This window comes from Natrix helvetica, assembly GCF_964273705.1.
Source record: "Natrix helvetica genome assembly, chromosome: 4".
NCBI lineage: Eukaryota > Metazoa > Chordata > Lepidosauria > Squamata > Natricidae > Natrix > Natrix helvetica.
This window is the reverse complement of record NC_138550.1, coordinates 20,620,327-20,640,043: the sequence shown is the minus strand read 5'-3', so window position 1 is coordinate 20,640,043 and position 19,717 is coordinate 20,620,327. Positions and strand designations below refer to the sequence as shown.

The window sequence follows — 19,717 nt, the reverse complement described above, 5'->3', positions numbered from 1 at the left end:
AAATATTGACATAATTGATCACCCTAGCTGAATATTTTACAGAATTCTCTTTAGTAAATGATTTCTTCTATTAAATATTTATATTTGTTTTAGCTATATCAGCAACATAGATTTTTACCTGCCTCGTGTTTTATCTTCAACAATGGCGCAAGTATACATTAAATAAATTGAATCCTTTATTTTTCATGAATTTGATAATGTGCTGCTCATGAAAAGTAATGTCTACAATATTCTTTCTTCATGCTAAATCACAATTGGTTTAATAATGGTTTACTGAATGCAGAGACATCCAAATGGTCAAATAAAAATATCAAAATGATTGGTATGACTGTACAATTATATGCACACAAAAGGGATCACAGCTTCAACTATATAGTTGTGCCTACCATCTTGATTTTTTTTTAACCACTCCTGAAAAGAGCCTTGAATGTTAGAAATTCCTGTGTTCACACAACAATCTAATCCAGAGTTCTGGAATTTTCTGAAATAAGAGCTAAATTTGAATTTTGAGTGGCATGCCGAAGGTCATTCTCCAAAAAGTATTGGATGAAGCCAAGACAAAAAAAAAAACCCTAAGCATTCTTTAATTTCATGTACATTTAACTTTGAAATTAAATAAAGATAACATCGATTTATGTATTTAATAATTTGTACCTTCTGTCACATAAGCATTTACAATTTGGTAACAAGTTATTAAGTTTTCTAGAAGCCAATATGGCTTTCATGTTGTCCATCAATTCTGTAAATCATAAACTATGATTTAAACCTCAGTGGCTAGGTTAAGATCATAGGTTAAAGCAGGGGTATCAAACTTGATTTCATTGAAGGCTGCATTAGGGGTGTGTTTGACTTCGGGGGCCAGGGTGGGCGTGGCCAGCTTGGCATCACTCATGTCGGGGCGTCTGTGGTGGCCCAAGCGCTCTGTCGCAGGTTCCAGAGCTCCATTTTCAGCTACGACGGCCTCCTGCCGCCCTCTGCCAGGGAAAACAGAGCCTGAGAGGGCCGCATGAGATCCCCCAGAGCTCCTTTTTTGTTGGCAGAGGCACTGCTTGCCGGTCCTTTGCTGTTTCTAGGGTGGCTTCACGGGCCAGATCTAAGCACCCCATGGGCCAGATCTGGCCCCTCGGCTTTGAGTTTGACCACACTAAAAACAGTTAATATGGTATATGAATGTAGCCAGTATGTGAAGATGCTTTTCATTTCGGGAACAACAGAAAATAAAATCCCTAAGAATTTTAATAGAAAAAATTAGTATCTCCTTAGCTACATCTGGATTTTATATTTTTGCCAAAGGTTAATAAGAGATCATGGTTTTCTTTTCCATTTTTCAAATTGTGGTATGGGTTCATCTCCACTGGATATTTAATTAATTTATGACATGAATGTACACTATTAATCATGTAACTTGTGATTTAATTCTAATTATACAAAAAAAACCCCTCAAATGATAAAGTACCAAGGCAGATTCCTTTGTGACTATATTTTACACACATAGCAAATTCAGATAAAGTTTCTGTTCTATAGAGAAGTGAAATATTTTTTGAGGAACTAGGTCAGATCCATATAATTATAGGCTAGTTATTCCTCTGCCTAAACATGAGTTGGTTCTGTCATCATGTTTAATGTTTGATACTCCCAAATGTTCTTTCTGATGTTTATGTTTCTGTGAATTTCTTGGTATTCTTAAGTATATTCCTTCAGCAGTACTTAAGTCAAAACTCCACCTTCAAATCAAAAGATGAAAGCCTGGTTTTGGGTGAATCTTATTGGATGTAACTCTTAGTTTTGGACTATACCCAGAATACAATGCGCATAATGCAATGTGCGAATGACAGCGTCCCCATGTCCTCCCCCTGCGCATGTGCGCACAGGCCACTGTGCTCCCCTGATCCCATGCATGCGCATGTGACCCCTGCACTCCCCTCCCTGTGCATGCATGCGTGATTCCTCCTACATCCCGTTTTGGGCTTAGTAGACCTCTCTGCAGCCTCCTGGGACCAAAAGTGGGCTGGGGGGCACACTGCCCCACTGCGCTCCCCCACCTCCATGCATGCATGCACTCTTCCTCACCCCCTGCACATGCGCGCACTCCCTCCATCCCCAGGCATCACCCCCACCCCCTCGCATACATGTGCATCTCCTGCATGCGCCCCGCTCCCTGTGCATGCACGGCGGAGACCTGAAAATCAGCTGGCCGGCAGGAGGCGAGCACGCATGTGCAGTGGAGCTGAGCTGGGGTGATAGCTCGCATGCCTGCAAGGAGGGCTCTGCGTGCCACCTGTGGCACACCTGCCATAGGTTTGCCATCATGGTCATAGCAGAATATGTTTAAAAAATAATTAAGTAATTTCTTTGCTAGAAAAAAAAATATTATGATCCTGAGTAATCAAGGTTAGGAATAACTGGAAGGGAATAAATGCAATATAATTTTTCCTTGACTGGAAGAGACACAGACTGACTGGTTTAAGCCAAGAAAGATATTTTCCCTTATTTTAATATATTTTAATTTATTTGTTATTGCAACCATACATTTTTAGCAACACCAAAAAGATATTATCAAGCATCAAAACATACCCTGAATCTAGCACAATCCAGAGGTGGATACATGGAACCTCAGCTAGTATTAAAACTTAACTAATGTGTAGAATACTCCGTTAGGAGACATTTTCATAATGAAGCAATACCAGAATACTCTGTGCTAACTACAGAGACAATGGACTCAGGGACATCCTTTAACAAAGGACATGTTATTTAAGAAAATGTACAGTATTGAGCCATACATACGTACTTAAGGATTTGGATGAATCAGAACTATAATCTGATGCAAGGAATTATGCAAATAAAATGAATAAATCACTGAGTGCAGGAGGAACCAAGATTTGAAAAATGTTTGTTGTATTTCACATGCAATGATCTCAGAGGACATGATATAAGTTAGCAGATCTATCTCTTTAACAAGACAGTTTATACAAATAACAATTTATAATTTCTACACAGAATTTCTACAGGATTCCATAATTTCCATATGTGTTTATTAACTGCACTAATCCTGAAGAACTCTAGGTAGCTACAAAATATAATCAAATAATGTAATAGAATCCAATAATAATAATAATAATAATAATAATAATAATAATAATAATAATAATAATAATAATAATCCACTGGTCATTATGTAAAAAGTATGATTTACCTGTATCCAGAAAGTCATGGGAACATAAAGTGGAAAAAGTTATCAAAAATGAGAACGTGAAGATCTTGTGGGACTTTCGAATAAAAACGGATCGTCATTTGGAACACAACACGCCAGATATCACGGTTGTAGAGGGCTGAAATGTACAGTTTATTGATATTGCTGTTCCTGGAGATGCCAGAGTCGAAGAAAAAGAACTGATCACTGGTATTTGTAATGCATTTTTAAATGTTCAGTTGGCTGAGTTTCATGTTTAATGAATAACGTATATAACAACAACAACAACAACAACAACAACAACAACAACAACAACATCGAGGGAAATCCTTCTCATTTTAATTTTATTTTTTCTGGATTTAAAGCACTTTGAAAGAAAAGGAGGGGGGTGAGAGTTACAGTCACAGGGTGACCTTGGATTCAGGAAGATGCTTTGAGACCATGGGAGCTGCCTTTGAAACATTGTTTTGACTGCAACTATCTACAGCGGTGGAAGAGAAAACGTGGACTGGACTAGATTAATATTAAAATTGAGCAACAGAATTTGGAAGACCCTAAATTTGCAACTAAATATGGTATAAGCCAAAAATTTAAAAAATTGTTAAAATAGTTAAACTTGCAAAATGGAGATTTGGATGTATGATGAATTATTTGTGATGTTGAAAAGTGCAAGTGAAATGTTAATTGGTAAAGGAAAGCTAGGAAACCAAAGGGAACATAATAATGAAATATTGTGACCTGGCCATCGAAACTACACGGCTATGGATTAAGCATTTAACAGTGATACCCATTGTCATCGGGGCACTTGGCTCCATGTCCAAGAATTTTACAAGATACATCAACAAATTGCAGCTTCCTGCAATAACACCAGCAGAACTGCAAAAAACTGCGCAACTCAGAATATCTTATATTTTAAGAAGGTACTTGGTTGATACCTAGGACGCTGGCAGCAAACCGTATCAACAATCAGCACCAGTCACTGGTATTTGTAATGCATTTTTGAATGTTCAGTTGGCTGAGATTCAAGTTTAATGAATAAAGTAAATAATAATAATAATAATAATAATAATAATAATAATAATAATAATAATAATAATGATAATGGTAATAATAATAATATCATCATCATCATTTGGAACACAACATGCCAGATATCACGGTTGTAGAGGGCTGAAACGTACAATTTATTGACATCACAGTACCAGAAGATGCCAGATTCAAAGAAAAAGAACTGGAAAAAATCACAAAATACTGCAACCTGGCTGTCGAAACTACCCGATTATGGATGAAACATGTAACAGTGATACCCGTTGTCATGGGGGCACTTGGTACCATGTCCCAAAATTTTATAAGATACATCAACAAATTGCAGCTTCCTGCAATTCGTATATTTCGTATATTTTTAAAAGATACTTGGTTGATACCGAGGACACTGGCAGTAACCTGTTTCAACCATTAACACCAGTCAATGGTATTTGTGATACATTTTTGAATGTTCAGTTGACTGAGTTTCATGTTTAATGAATAAAGTACAATAATTGGAGCCCTTAGAGCAATACCTAAAGGGCTACCTTGCTATTTGGAAATTCTAAATTTAACAGATTTGAACATTCTGACTCTACAAAAAACTACACCCTATTTGGAACAGCTTATATCCTCTGACGTTACCTTAACAGTTCCTAGGTCCTTGGTTAGGACTCGAGCTGTTGAACTACCAACCAACTGCCAACTACCAACTGTGAATCTCACCAAAGATTAACATGATGATGATGATGATGATACATCAACAAATTGCAGCTTCCTGCAATAACACCAGCGGAACTGCAAAAAACTGCGCTACTCAGAACATCTTATATTTTAAGAAGCTACTTGGTTGATACCTAGGACGTTGGCAGAAAACCGTATCAACTATTAGCACCAGTCAATGGTATTTGTGATGCATTTTTGAATGTTCAGTTGGCTGAGATTCAAGTTTAATGAATAAAGTAAATAATAATAATAATAATAATAATGATAATGATAATGATAATGATAATAATAATAATAATAATAATAATAATAATAATAATAATAATAATAATAATAATAATAATAATATCATGTTTCATGTTTAATGAATAAAGTATAAAAAATAATAATAATAACAACATAATAGCAGTAAAAACAAATCATTCTGGTTCCAAAGACCTTTGCCTACAACCTTTCAAAGTTGATTGTAGGCATCATAAACTGTCTAATATTCCTGCATATCTTACCCCACACAACCAGGAATGAGGTCAGCTCCAGCACTCCTGACCTTCCACAAGAGCTTAAGGATCTGCCATTTGAGGTTAAGGCTCGGTGGTGGGTGACAAACTAATAACAAATCCCCCCCCCCTGCGCGCTCATCCTATTCTCTCCTTCCCTCTCTTTATTTAGGTTGAGTATTTATCTTTTTATATTATTTAGTTCTTTTGTGTATAAGTTTGGTAAAATTTTATCTTTTTAATATTGTAAACCACCCAAAACTACCTTGTGGTAAGATGGGCAGTTAATACATTTAATAGAATAAAATGAAAATGAGGAACATTCTGAATCTTTTTCATCCTCAGGCACTGAATCTCCATTTTACCTCAGTTGTTCTGAAACTAATTCAATGTGCTTTGCTTGTTTAAATTAAATTTTCATATTTTGTTATACTGGGGGAAAAGGGAGAAAATGAACTGTATTCTTCCATCAACGAACCTTATCACACACACACTCCATGGAGTCACTTGTCATCCTGTGTAAATCTAACCCAATTTTTCTACTCGTTGGTCTCATCTGTTGGTGTGTGCAAACTGTTTGGCTGAGACTCTCTGCATAGAATTGGGTAATTTAATTTATAAACGACCAGCTTTATATTTTCTCCATTTTTCTTTTTCACAGGAGACAATAAGTGAAGGATAGGAATAACTTAATAATAATTAACAATATTTTTCTAGGGTAGCATGACTAGAAAACATATATCTTTGTGGAAGGAACAAGATGGACAGAGTCCAGAATGCCTTCAAGCACACAGCTCCTAGCATTAACATTCAAAAGGCACTGTAGAAGTATTCGGTTTTTCCATCTTTAATGGGCTTGGTTTTTTAGATCATTTTTTTTTTCAAGCAGGCTGACCTTATTGTTGGACAGACTGAGGTACTGTAACTGTCCCAAGCAGTTAATTCAAATCCTAACAAGAAATGAACTAATTATTTCTCTTTTTCAGCTCCTCTTAAATGTCGAGCTGGGAAGTGAAGCAGGATATGTCCTGTTTCAGTTTGGTACTTGGTCTGGAAGCCCTGTAGGAAGTAACAGGCCCAGGAAGCTGCAAAACATCTCACTGCAAGGATAGACCATGTCATCCCAAAGGTGCTTTTACCAAAAAGCAAGAGGACTTTCTTGATTTCTTTTCTTTGAAAACTTGTTGCTTCTTGGATGAGAAGCAAAACATTTTCAAAGAAAAAAACCCAAGAAAGTCCAGTTGCCTTTTGAAAACAATGTATTCTTCCATCAATGAGCATAGATAATAAACCATGACTGTTCTGGTATCAAGGAATCAACCTAGATGTATCCATGGAGCCCCAAAAGGCTAAGTTTAACTTAAAGATGTTGTTATTACAAGTAGTCTTCGATTTATAACAGTGACCATTCAAAGTTACAACACTGAGTGGAGGCGGAGGCCTTCATTAAAAAACATAGTGCCCTCCTAGATGAAACAGGGGACAGTACACAAGATATGAAGGAGGGAGGGGCCGTGGCTCTGCCAGCAGACACGGGGGGGGGGGGGGGGGAGGATGCAACATTCAGAAGACTCAGGTCACAAAAATGAATTGAAATATTATTGCAATTGTTGTTATAATGTAATTTTTTGGAAGTGATATAAAAGATGATTGAATATATTGACGATTGAATGTAAAATCAAAAGCTGCCAATGTTTATTCAAATGTTGATGTTTTTTTCTTTCTTCTTTTTTGTAAAAGTTGTGAGATTTGGGGGATTTCTACCTCCCGCATGATGTCGCTGTCAAAATTTTCTACACCTTTTTACCCTTTTCCTCAAAACATTTGTAAAAATCAATAAAAATTTTACAATACAAAAAAAAAAAGTTACAACACTGAGAAAAGTGACTTACGACCGTTTTTCCTACTTAGGACCATTGCAGCATCTCCATGGTCATGGTATCAAAATTCAGACACTTGGCAACTGACTCATATTTATGACAGCTGCAGTGTCCTGAGGTTACGTGGATCACTGACAAAGTCAACGGGGAAATCAGATTCACTTAACAACCATGCTACTAACTTAATAACTGCAGTGATCCACTTAACAACTGTGCAAGAAAGGTTGCAAAGTGGGGCAAAATCCTCTTAAGAAATGTTCCACTTAGCAACAGCAATATTGGGCTCAATTGTGGTCTGACGTGGAGGACTACCTCCATGGATTTCATGAAAAATGAAAATGTATTTCATTTTACAGCACCAAGGGGGTAAGTGAGCAATGGTTGAGTGAGCTTGATTTTCAATAAATTAAATTAAATTTCAATAAATTTCAATAAATTAAATTTCAATAATTAAATTTCAATTTCAATTTTCCATCTCTTGAATTGGGAGATAAAAGTGAACAGGCTTTAAAAAAAAAACCCAAAAGCTCTAACCATGTCCTATTGCTGACACCAAAGGATGCAAAATCCGAGCTGTATAATTCCGGATTAAGGAGCCTTGGCTACGTGAAAGTGACTTCTCGGCCGCTTCCTTTTCCCGCCCCGTTTTCGCAACAGCGTCTGCTGGAGGCGTAACTAAAAAGCGGCCGCGCATCAACCAGGAGGAACATCCCTCGAAATCATCGAGGCGCCCAGGAGCGGTCGGGCGCACCGGCGGGCGGTCGCGCAAGACGGCCGAGAGAACCGGGCGCCACGCGACACCCGAAGCCTTTTGGGGTTCCCGGTTGCTTATACAAAGGTGAGGGGGTTGGGTGCCGCCTGCTACCGCCTGAAGGGATGCCTGCGCTGGGGGCGCGTTCAGGTTCCCACTCAAAACTGACGCGAGGCAGGGAGAGTGTATGAAGAAAAATGGGAAGTTCTAGTCCGAGGGCGTCCAACTTTGGCAGCTTTAAAGATTTGTGAGACTTCATTTCCCAGGATTCTGGCAGGCCGGTTGGGGAATTCTGGGAGTTGAAGTCCACACAAAAGTTGTGATCCATAAAGAGTCTGGAAAGTGGAAAGCTCCAGAAAGGCGGGGGCGGGGGGGACGAGTATCCAACCTGTTGGAGCTAACCAGAAGCATCTAAGATGAGCAATTAACTGTGAAGCAGTGGGGTGTTATAGATTTGCCGGTGGGAAAAATATGTATGAGAGGGAAATACAATACAGTAGCAGAGTTGGAAGGGACCCTGGAGGTCTTCTAGTCCAACCCCCTGCTTAGGCAGGAAACCCTATACCGTTTCAGACAGATGGCTATCCAACATCTTCTTAAAGACTTCCAGTGTTGGGGCATTCACAACTTCTGGAGGCAAGCTGTTCCACTGATTAATTGTTCTAACTGTCAGGAAGTTTCTCCTTAGTTCTAGGTTGCTTCTCTCCTTGATTAGTTTCCACCCATTGCTTCTTCAGCTGCCTTCAGGTGCTTTGGAGAATAATAGCTTGACTCCCTCTTCTTTGTGGCAACCCCTGAGATATCGGAACACTGCTAGCATGTCACCCCTAGTCCTCCTTTTCATCAAACTAGATGAAAGTAGGAGAAAGAGAGGGGGAGGGAGAAGGCAAGTATTTGGGGGAAGGCTTATTCTTTTCTAGCCACGTTCAGGTTCAGCAAATTAGATTTGTTACCCAAATGCTTAGCTGCGCCTCCAGTTGCAGGAAGAAACAGGGAGTTTATAGCAGCAGGATTCCCTCCTTCTTGGGAGCGGATTGCAGGCAGAAGAATGGATGACATAGGTATGAGATGCTTTCTTTCATTAGTCATTTTGTCTGTAAAAGAGTCAGTAAATAATTGGTGAAGAAGACGACGGGCTTCAACAAAACCCAAAATTGTGTGATGAAAAGAATCGCTTTCTTTTTCTCTTTGCAAAGGAACTCCCATTTCTCCCCCATTGAAACCAAAAGATTGGATTTGTATTCAGCCTTCGAACTCTGTTAATGTGTAAAACTTTTCAATTGTCATAAATTTTCAATCAAAATATTGTATGCTGTGTTATAGGTGGATGAATGTTTGATGTTTTGTTGCAATAATCCCCTCCCCCCAGCCCCCAAATTACTTGAGATAAGTAGAAGCTGAATCCAGGGCTAGGCAGAAGCAAACATAAGGAAGATAATTTTATATGTTTATGCAAATTAACAGCATACTTGAAATTCAAGATGTGGATTTGATCCGTTTACCTGAATAGCCCTGTGGACCACATGGTAGAAGCAGCATTCTTGTCTCTGCAGTTGATGTCATAGGCACTTTAAAAGAAAAATATATCCTGTGTTCTGTACTATTATTTATAGATAAGTTATAAATATATAAAAGGGGCACAGTGGCTCAGTGGCTAAGACGCTGAGCTTGTCAATCAGAAAGGTTGGCAGTTCGGTGGTTCTAATCCCTAGCGTTGTGTAACGGAGTGAGCTCCCGTTACTTGTCCCAGCTTCTGCCAACCTAGCAGTTCAAAAGGATGTAAAAATGCAAGTAGAAAAATAGGAATCACTTTGCTGGGAAGATAACAGCATTCCATGCGCCTTTGGCATTTAGTCATACCAACCACATGACCATGGAGACATCTTCAGACAGTGCTGCCTCTTCGGCTTTGAAACAGAGATGAGCACCACCCCCTAGAGTCGGGAACGACTAGCACACATGTGCGAGGGGAACCTTTACCTTTACCTATAAATATATATGGGTCAAAACCTTCCTAATGCAACGACCCTTTAATACAGTTCCTCATGTTGTGGTGACCCCCAACCATAAAATTATTTTATGTTTTCTGTATTTTTTTGAAAATATGTTTTCCGATGGTCTTAGGCGGCCCCTGTGAAAGGGTCGTTCGACCCCCAAAGGGGTCCCAACCCACAGGTTGAGAACCACTGCTCTAAATGGAAACCAATTCTTTCTTTCAAGTTTGTTCATTCCTAGATTGAGACAATCTGCTTCAGCCTTAGATTATTTTTACATTCAATTCCATTCACCAGAATTGAACCCAACATTTATGTTGCTAAGTGAGACATTTGCTAAGTGAATTTTGCCCCACTTTATGAAATTTCTTGCCAGAGTTTTTAAGTGAATCACTGCAGTTGTTAAATTAGTGACATGGTTGTTAAGTGATTCTGGCTTCTCCATTGACTTTGCTTGGGAAAAGGTCACCAAAAGTGATCACATTATGCCAGAACGCTGCAACGGTCATAAATGTGAGTCAGTTCCAAGCATCTGAATTTTGATCATGTGACTACGGGGATGCTGCAACGGTCGTAAGTGTGAAAAATGGTCAGGTCACTTTTTTTTAGTATCGTTATAACTTTGAATGGTCACTAAATGAACTGTTGCAAGTCAAGGACTACCTGTAATGCTTTGTTTCATAAGCTTGTTTAACCAACATCCATTTTATATAATTAATTAATTTGATTCTTGATTGTTGTAAGGCATTTTAAACGGCTGCATCAACACAAAATCAGAGTACAAATTCGTTCATTTCTTAATAATCAACGGCATAATAAATTATATTCCTTAATAGTTTTGAAACCTCCCCCAGTTTTTTGTGAGGCATAATATTGTTTTTAACTTGTTTTTTTTTTTGTGATGTATAATGTTGTTTTAAACTTCCTTTGCATCTGTTATATTTTTAATAAGGCCTTGGAAGCTGCACTTCTCTCCATATTGGTGGATTTGAGCAACAGACAAGCCCTGCAAATACATTAATTAAAATTTATTTGGGCATGCAAATAACCTGGTATCTTTTTCCATTCCATTATGGATACAAACAGAGGAATGGTTTCTCAGTTAATGTATTTGTGAAAATTAGTATCTAAGGTCAAATGATACTCTTACTATTACAGGCATCCTGCAGTTCATTTAGGGACCGTTTGAAATTACGACAGCAATGAAATAAGAGACTTATGACCGTTTTTCACGCTGGCCATGTGATCAAAATTCAGATGCTTGGCAACTGACTACATATAATTCATTGCTGTTGTAATTTCAAATGGTCCCTAAATGAACTGCAGGATGCCTGTAATTTTAATTCACTTAATTCCTGGCAACGCTCATTTCAAGATGTACAGTTGAGTAATGTTATGTTTAATTGGTCAAATCTTATTCAGGCCTGGCTTCCAAAGGCTTTAACATCTTGAAAGAATGAGCTTCAGGGAAGAATCCCCAACATAAATTGCTTGTATTTTTGTATTCAGTGTTTTTAGCTTTTCTTCATTCGTCCAGAGAATGGAGAAGACTTGCTTTCCCTTAAAAAAAAAATGCTTAACTTCTTTGACATTCTACCATGTTTTCCCGAAAATAAGACAGGGTCTTATTTTCTTTTGACCTCCGAAATAAGCGCTTGGTCTGATTTTCAGGGAGGTCTTATTATTTTTGAGGTGCAAGAGGTGGCAAGCATAGTCACCTCATGGCTGCATCTGCACTGCAGTATTTTCGGGGGAGGGCTTATTTTGGGGGGAGGATGTATTTTTAACGCATGCGCTCAAATGCCCAATTGGGTTTATTATCCGGGAAGGTCTTATTTTCAGGGAAACAGAATATGTATCCCTCATGGGTGTTTGGTTAAGTAGTCTGGGAAGCTGTGACGGAAGCTTCTACTGTGTGATAGCCTTTTATCCTTGTTGTTATGTTTGTTTGTTATGTTTATTGGATTTATATGCCGCCCTTCTCCCAAAGGACTCAGGGCGGCATACAACATAAAAAAAACACATATTACAAAAGTTAAAAAGGAAATTAAATAAAGTATCCAAAAACAAACCCAATTAATATTAACAATAAAATTTTAAATTTTTGTTAACAACAGAGCGCAAATTTCTGACAATCGGGTTCATTATCAAACTAATTAAATAAACAAACACTTAATACCTGTAGCAAGAAAGATTGTAAAATGAACAAAATTCACTACAAACTGTCTCACTTAGCAACAGAAGTTTTGGACTCAATGGTGGTCTTAAGTCGAGGACTACCTATATTCATATCCATCATCATTTTTTAAAATGATGTGCCTGAATCACGATCACATGACTTCAGGGGCGCTGCAAAGCTGCAACTTCAAGGACAGCCATACATCTCCTTACTCAGAGCTGCTATAACTTTGGTTGTTGAAAAAATAGTCATTAACTGAAAGTTGCCCTGTATTGTGAAGTTATCCTCTAAGTTTAAAAGTACTTTTAAGTTGGTCACTGGAAAAGGTCTGAAGAAGAAATAAAGAAGAATGTGATAGTTTTACAAATTGATAGCAAATTAGTCTTTAGTAACACTAACAACAAATTCGTGGGTACGTGTACATGATATTTTAAACCACCTTAGTAGATTAATATGAATCAGAGTATATTTGTGTTGATGAATAGTTAAAATAGTTAAAATAGTTAAAATTGGGTGGTTAAAATGATTCTATTGAAGTCACATCAGTAGAATATTTGTAGCTAATACTAGAGCTTCATAATCATATAAATATGCGTTTACAATGTGACATTTACATAAATATCTTGTAGATATTCTAACAGAGTTCAAATCATCACTTAAATAATAACAATAGCACTGAGACTTATATACCGCTTCATAGCCCTCTCTAAGCAGTTTTACAGAGTCAGCATATTGCCCCCAACAATCTGGGTCCTCATTTTACCCAATTCAGAAGGATGGAAGGCTGAGTCAACCTTGAGCCTATGAGATTTGAACTGCAGAACTGCAGCTAGCAGTCAGCTGAAGTAGCCTGCAGTACTGCACTCTAACCACTGCACCACCCCGGCTCACAGTAGCAGTAAATCATGTATAACTGATGTAGAATATAGATGTCTATGGAGATTCTCAGTCATCCAGGTCATGGTTATCCCAAAACTGCTTGTTCCAAAAGTCAATTGGACTTTCTTTGTTTTTCCTTGAAGATGTTTTGCTTCTCATTCAAGAAGCTTCTCCCGTTCAGAAGTCAGAACTGAAGAAATGTCTTGGATGAAAAGCAAAATGTCTTCAAGGAAAAACAAAGGAAGTCCAGTTGACTTTTGGAAAAAGCACCTTTGGGTAGAATACGGATGTTTGTATGGAGGACACCTACACTGTGCAGATGCTGTATGTACTATTCTGGTGTAGCATCACTATTGTAACATTAAACATGTAGTGAGTCAAACTCTTGATGGTGCTATTGGTATGGTATACACAATCCACCTTCCCTTAAGCTCTCATAGCAGAGAGGGGTTGTATGACATCATGCTTCCACATATGGGGTTTTACATCACTTTCTCCCCTCCCCCCTTTGGAAAGTATTTTTATTTATTTATTTAGTTTGCCAAACATGTAAAAAAAAATAACAGGTATAAGTATAAACATGAATATGAACACAGTAAATGGGTATGAATAAATGGAGATAGTAAGACAGGGGCAGGATACACGTTGGTGTGCTTATCCACACCCCTTACCTCTTAGGCAGAGGTGGGTTGCTGCCGGTTCGGCTTGAATCGGCTGAACCGGTAGTAGAGGCGGCGAGAGGCTCTGCCCACCCACCCGGATGCTTCTGCGCATGGGCAGAAGCATCACGTGTACAGGGAGCGCAAGCGAGAGCGTGCCCGAACCGGTAGTAAAAAAATTAGCAACCCGCCTCTGCTCTTAGGAATGGGAGTGAGGTCAACAGTAGGCAATCTTAGGTTAAAATTATGGGGGTTTGGGAAAGTAACAACAGTCAGGTAAAACATTCCAGGAATTGACCACCTTATTGCTGAAGTCGCATTTTCTGCAATCGAGTTTGGAGCGGTTTACCTTGAGTTTGTATCTATTGTTTGCTTGTGTATTATTGTGGTTGAAGCTGAAGTAGTCAGTGACAGGTAGGACTTTGTAACTGATAATTTTGCGTACTACGCTTAGGTCAGACCATAGGCAGCGTAGTTCCAGGTTCTCTAAGCCCAAAATTTCAAGCCTGGTAGCATAGGGTATTCTGTTGTGAGTAGAGGGGTGGAGTACTCTTCTCGTGAAATACCTCTGGACTCTCTCAATTTGTATTAATATCTGATATACAGTGTGGATTCCAGGCAGACGAGCTGCATTCGTATATGGGGGTTCTCTATCTGTGCATACAGTATATCCTGTGTGGTGTTATCAGGTACAGTGATCATCATTTTTATGTTTTAAAAAAATTGTAAACCCCTGCATAAATCATTGGAACCAATAGAGTGTAACTCTTTCTATTGTCCTATTTTCCCTTCCGTGGAATAGAAAGAGTAGAGGAATAGAAGAAACGGGGGGGGAAAGAAACCCAAACGGTGTTATTTCCTATTAGAGTAGAAATGTTTAATAAGGATATAGAAAATTTCAACTCATGAAACTTTTACGATGGAAAAGAGCTACTTATAAGTTGGCATATTATTTTTGTCTTAATAGACTAAAGGACACACTCGGTTATGGACTGGGGAGCCCTACAAGCCATCTTAGGAGGTGTCAACAGACACTCCACCAGCATTGGAAAAATCTGGCTCACCGTCCTGTTTATTTTCCGTGTCATGATTCTTGTAGTTGCAGCAGAAAAGGTCTGGGGAGACGAACAGCAAGATTTCACTTGTAATATCAAACAACCTGGGTGTGAAAATGTCTGCTATGACGAGCATTTCCCGATTTCTCACATTAGACTTTGGGCTCTCCAACTTATCTTTGTCTCCACTCCTGCTCTGTTGGTGGCCATGCATGTGGCGTACAGAAGACATAAGGAAAAAAAGGAATGCAGACACAGGAAGATGGACACCGTAGACCTCAAAACGCAAAGGTTTCATATCGAGGGTCCCCTGTGGTGGACATACACTACTAGCATTTTTTTCCGACTTATCTTTGAGGTAGCCTTCACGTACGTATTTTACTACATATACAGAGGATATCAAATGCCTCGGGTAGTGAAATGTACTGATTATCCTTGCCCAAATACAGTTGACTGTTTTATTTCCAGACCCACTGAAAAAACTGTATTTACTGTTTTCATGCTTGCGGTTTCAGGCATTTGTATGTTTTTAAATGTGCTTGAATTGTCTTATTTAGTGATGAAGTTTTGCATGAAGAAGTCAAGAGGTGTAAATTCACTGCCTAATCATTAGATGTGTATATTATTGATCTTTTATTTTGTATTAATTGTAAACATTAGTCAACAATACTTCCAGTCATCATGAAAATGGTATGGAACCTTATTTTAATAGCCATAATTACAGTATATTGTTGGAAGAAAAGAAAAGCCAAGTTTTGCTAGTGAAATTATTACAAGAATGATGCTTCTAAGCAGCTAATTTGTTTTTAATGACTAAATAACATTCTAAACGGTTTTAAATTAATTGGCTGATATCCATCTTCTAATTCTTTATTTAGTATACTCCCACAATCCTCGAACGCACAATATGTGTCAGGATCTTCCAGTATTACATTTATACAAAAGGCTTGGATTTAATTGTTATGTTGGCTGGTTTATTGGGCGGTGAGAATATACTTAATTCAGGACTTTGCTTGTTATACATATTGTTGTTTGTTTAACTGTTAATAGTATGAATTGCTGTTTCATAACCACTGCTCCAGTTATTTCACTTATAATAATGATATTTTTACTATATTGTTTACTAATAACTAAATTATATTTCCCATACCTGGACATTTGTTGTTACTGGAAGAGTTAAATAATATGATGTAACCTGTAGTACTATGCTTAATAAATCTATTAATGACAATTAAACTGTGAAACAGCACTGGTAGTTGTTTGAAATGTATAAAAGCAACACTACTTTGGTAAACATTTTAACACCATGCAGAAGTGCTTATTTGGACAATGGGACAAAGATAACCTAGTGAAATAGCCTGGCTTTAAGACAATAAGTATTTATACATTTTATATACATGTACATCAAAACTATAATAGAAATTTTATTTGCATAGTATACGGACTTAGAATAGTATACCTGGAACAATTTCGGTACAAAAGTAGAAATAAATTAATAAAAATATGAGACCAGACATTCAAGTGTTTCAAAGAACCAGGAAAACTAGTAACAGTCAGAAGAAATAAAATCTTGAGCTTAATAGCCTTAAGGCAGGGGTGTCCAAACTTGGGAACTTTAAGACTTGTGGACTTCAACTCCCAGAATTCCCCAGCCAGCTGGCTGGGGAATTCTGGGAGTTGAAGTCCACAAGTCTTAAAGTTCCCAAGTTTGGACACCCCTGCCTTAAGGTAAAGGTTCTCCTCTCACTTATGTGCTAGTCATCTCTGTTTCAAAGCCTGTCCAAAGAGCTCTCCGTGATCATGTGACCAGCATGACTAAATGCCGAAGGCACACGGAACGCTGTTACCTTCCTACCGAAGATGGCTCCTATTTTTCTACTTGCATTTTTACATGCTTTCGAACTGTTAGGTTGGCAGAAGCTGGGACTAGTAATGGGAGCTAAGGGTTCGAACCGCTGACCTTTCTGATCGACAAGCTCAGTGTCTTAGCCACTGAGCCACCGCGTCCCTCTTTAATAGCCTTAATGGACCTTAAGTTACAATAACAGTTGCTCCTGGATTTTCAATCACTAAATAATGTGGTCTCCTATTCCGTTCATGCCGGAGGCACATGTTTAAAGTGCTTCTAGGTTAAAAAGATTAGCTAGTGGCATCACCATTGCCCAGGGGTCTCTTCATATCCTTGTCAAGGAGCTGGAGCAAGTGATGGGAGTTCATCCCGCCATGCAGCAGCACTCAGGTCTCAAACGTGGGCTTGCTAACCTCCAACCCAGTCCCCGAACCACCATGTTCCAAGTAATGTGGTTTTAGAGTGCAATTGCTTAGCAATGGCATTTCCAGCAGTCCTGTTGCTGTCATTAAATGAGGAACATGAGTCATTAAGCAATGATTTCTTGACAACTTCCATCAAACAAAATCAATGAGGAAGCAAATGCCAGGTGACTCACAAGGAGAAAGGTGGGCAGGTAAATGGCCGCACGTCAGGGCCAAGCCCAAAGACAATGCAGCAAAATCCAATCAAGTCCAATCCTTGTTTTGCTTATACCTAATGGACAGAATCTTGCCAAACTAAAGCTATAACCTTCTAACATAGATATTTATTGAGAGATTCTAAGGATTGCCCAGTATCTTAATCTGGGCATCTCTGGGAAAGTTCTGTGTTGCCAAAACTCTTATCCACTGATTCTCCAGGTGCACATTTCATCACATTGTTGCAGTGCAAGTGTGGTCAGGCAAGTAGTGAGTCCTCCAGAGGGCAGGAGGGGACGTGGGAAAGTAGAGGGAATGACTTACTGGAGAGACTTGCAACCTTTTCTTCCCTCTTTCCTGTTGACTTTCCATGCTGGAAGCCGGCAGGGAAGATTGCAAATTGCAATTCCATGACTATGGGTTATTGCAACCATCGTAAATGTGATTGCTAAGGACCCAGATCATAACCACATCACTGTGGGGGTGCTGGAATGCCCAGATCTGTGAGGAACATTCATAAGTACCACTTGATCAGCATTATTGTAACTTCACATAGTTCCTAAACAATGGTCATTAAGCAAGGACTACCTACATAGCTAATTTAAATAAATGGTTTCATTTCTTGTTGCTATTTATACAGATTGCAATATTCTTCCTTTGTCCATTCACCAGTTGATCAGCCAGCCAAATAACTGGGAAACAGGGGGACATAGTTGCTTCTCATTTTTTCCCAGTCAATATGAGAAAAAAGGCCAATTTTTCAACCTAGCAGCAAGGGAAGACTTGTTGCTTTCCCTTAATTTCCAGAAGCCCTTCCCAAAATCTTTTGGTGGGTGGAAGCAAAGGAGAAGAGGAATGAGTATGAATGATATCTAACAGTTTGCTGCACAGTGGCGTTTAAAAGTTTGCGAATCTTTTGAATATTCAATATTTCTGCATAAATATGACCTAAAATGGAATCTGTTCTCATTCACCTAAGATCCTTGGGGTTAATAAAGTTACATGTCTATAGTTAATGTTAATATTTGGATAGTTTCCCTTTGCAATAAGAAATCTGTTAATTGCAATTATTCCACAGGGACTTAATGGGCGTGTGATCACAGCTCTGGTATGAAAGCAACTGTGGTATTTAGCATGTCCAGACTTAGGGCAGTTGAAGATCGTTTTAAAACGATTGCCTTAGGTGCATACAGGTAAAATGCTTTACATCATAATTTCCCTCATCATAACTTCTGGAATTAACGTCTCAATATTGCTTTCATAAATATTACCTAATGAAGAACACACGCAGTTTTAAGCTCATCAAAAACAAAATATAGATATTAGCTTTATTAGCAATAAAGGAGAATATATGTAGCTCAGGGTTGAAATGTGGGGACCTTGGTGCTCTCTGAGCTTGCTTGATGTCTTGCAGATGTTTCATTACCCAAACTAGGTAACATCATTAGTACTAGTGAAACTAGCACTGATAATGTTACTAGTTTGGGTAATGAAACGCCCACAAGAAAACAAGCGTCCGGGTGCACCAAGGACTCCTTATTAGCTGTATAATTGTCAAAAAAACCCCTGTTTTAAAATTTAATATTAAGCGTTTCAGGAGATAATGTTACAGAGTTTGAGGTGCCACCACAGATACTCTATTCCCCTTTTGCTATTTTCCTAATCTCCAATTGCAGTTTAAGGAAGTTTAATGTAAGGTATTATGGAAGGTACAATCCTTTCGGGACTTTATTTATTTGATTTAAATGCTATATTTCTGGGCTGGCCCATGCCCAAACAGTTACACACTACTTCAATCTGCTAATTGTCCTAAATCAGAAGATGAAATCACATCAGAAAAGAAAAATGGAACCCAATAAAGATCCATATTTGCAAGTTGTACTGTACGCTTGAACATATCGTATTAACAGGTTTGTCACTTTATTGTAAAGTTTTGAAACCATGCTTGGTTCTTCACAGACCTGATATACAAAATAGTGGCTCAAAGGGAGGCACGTAATCTAGTTGTGACATCACCTCATTGATCTCTAGTGAAGATTTGACAGATCTGGCTGACTAGAAAGGTATCCCCATCCTACCTCACTGCTCCATTCCCTCCCAAAGCTGCATGCCCAGTGGAAGAGGACATCCATCCCAGATCTCCCATTAAGGTTATATGATAGCTGCACTCTCCTGCTAGAATCTCCAGACAAGCTCAAAGTCCAAGTCACCAAAGTACAAACACAATCACCCTTTGACATACCATATAGAGGTAAGGTAAAGGTAAAGGTTCCCCTTGCACATATGTGCTAGTCATTCCCGACTCTAAGGGGCGGTGCTCATCTCCATTTCAAAGCCGAAGAGCCAACGCTGTCCAAAGATGTCTCTGTGGTCATGTGGCCAACATGACTAAACGCTGAAGGTGCACGGAACGCT

At 38.6% G+C, this 19,717-nt stretch overlaps 1 protein-coding gene across 1 annotated transcript; it reads left to right on the top strand.

Annotated features, from left to right (window-relative positions):
* The first annotated feature begins 7,998 nt into the window (after window positions 1-7,998).
* Window positions 7,999-16,046, top strand: LOC309390642 (gap junction beta-2 protein-like). The gene is made up of 2 exons (XM_081950189.1): window positions 7,999-8,154; window positions 14,746-16,046. The coding sequence occupies exon 2, from the start codon at window positions 14,766-14,768 to the stop codon at window positions 15,444-15,446; it is 681 nt and encodes a 226-aa protein (XP_081806315.1). The 5' UTR covers window positions 7,999-8,154; window positions 14,746-14,765; the 3' UTR covers window positions 15,447-16,046.
* The last annotated feature ends 3,671 nt before the right edge of the window (window positions 16,047-19,717 follow it).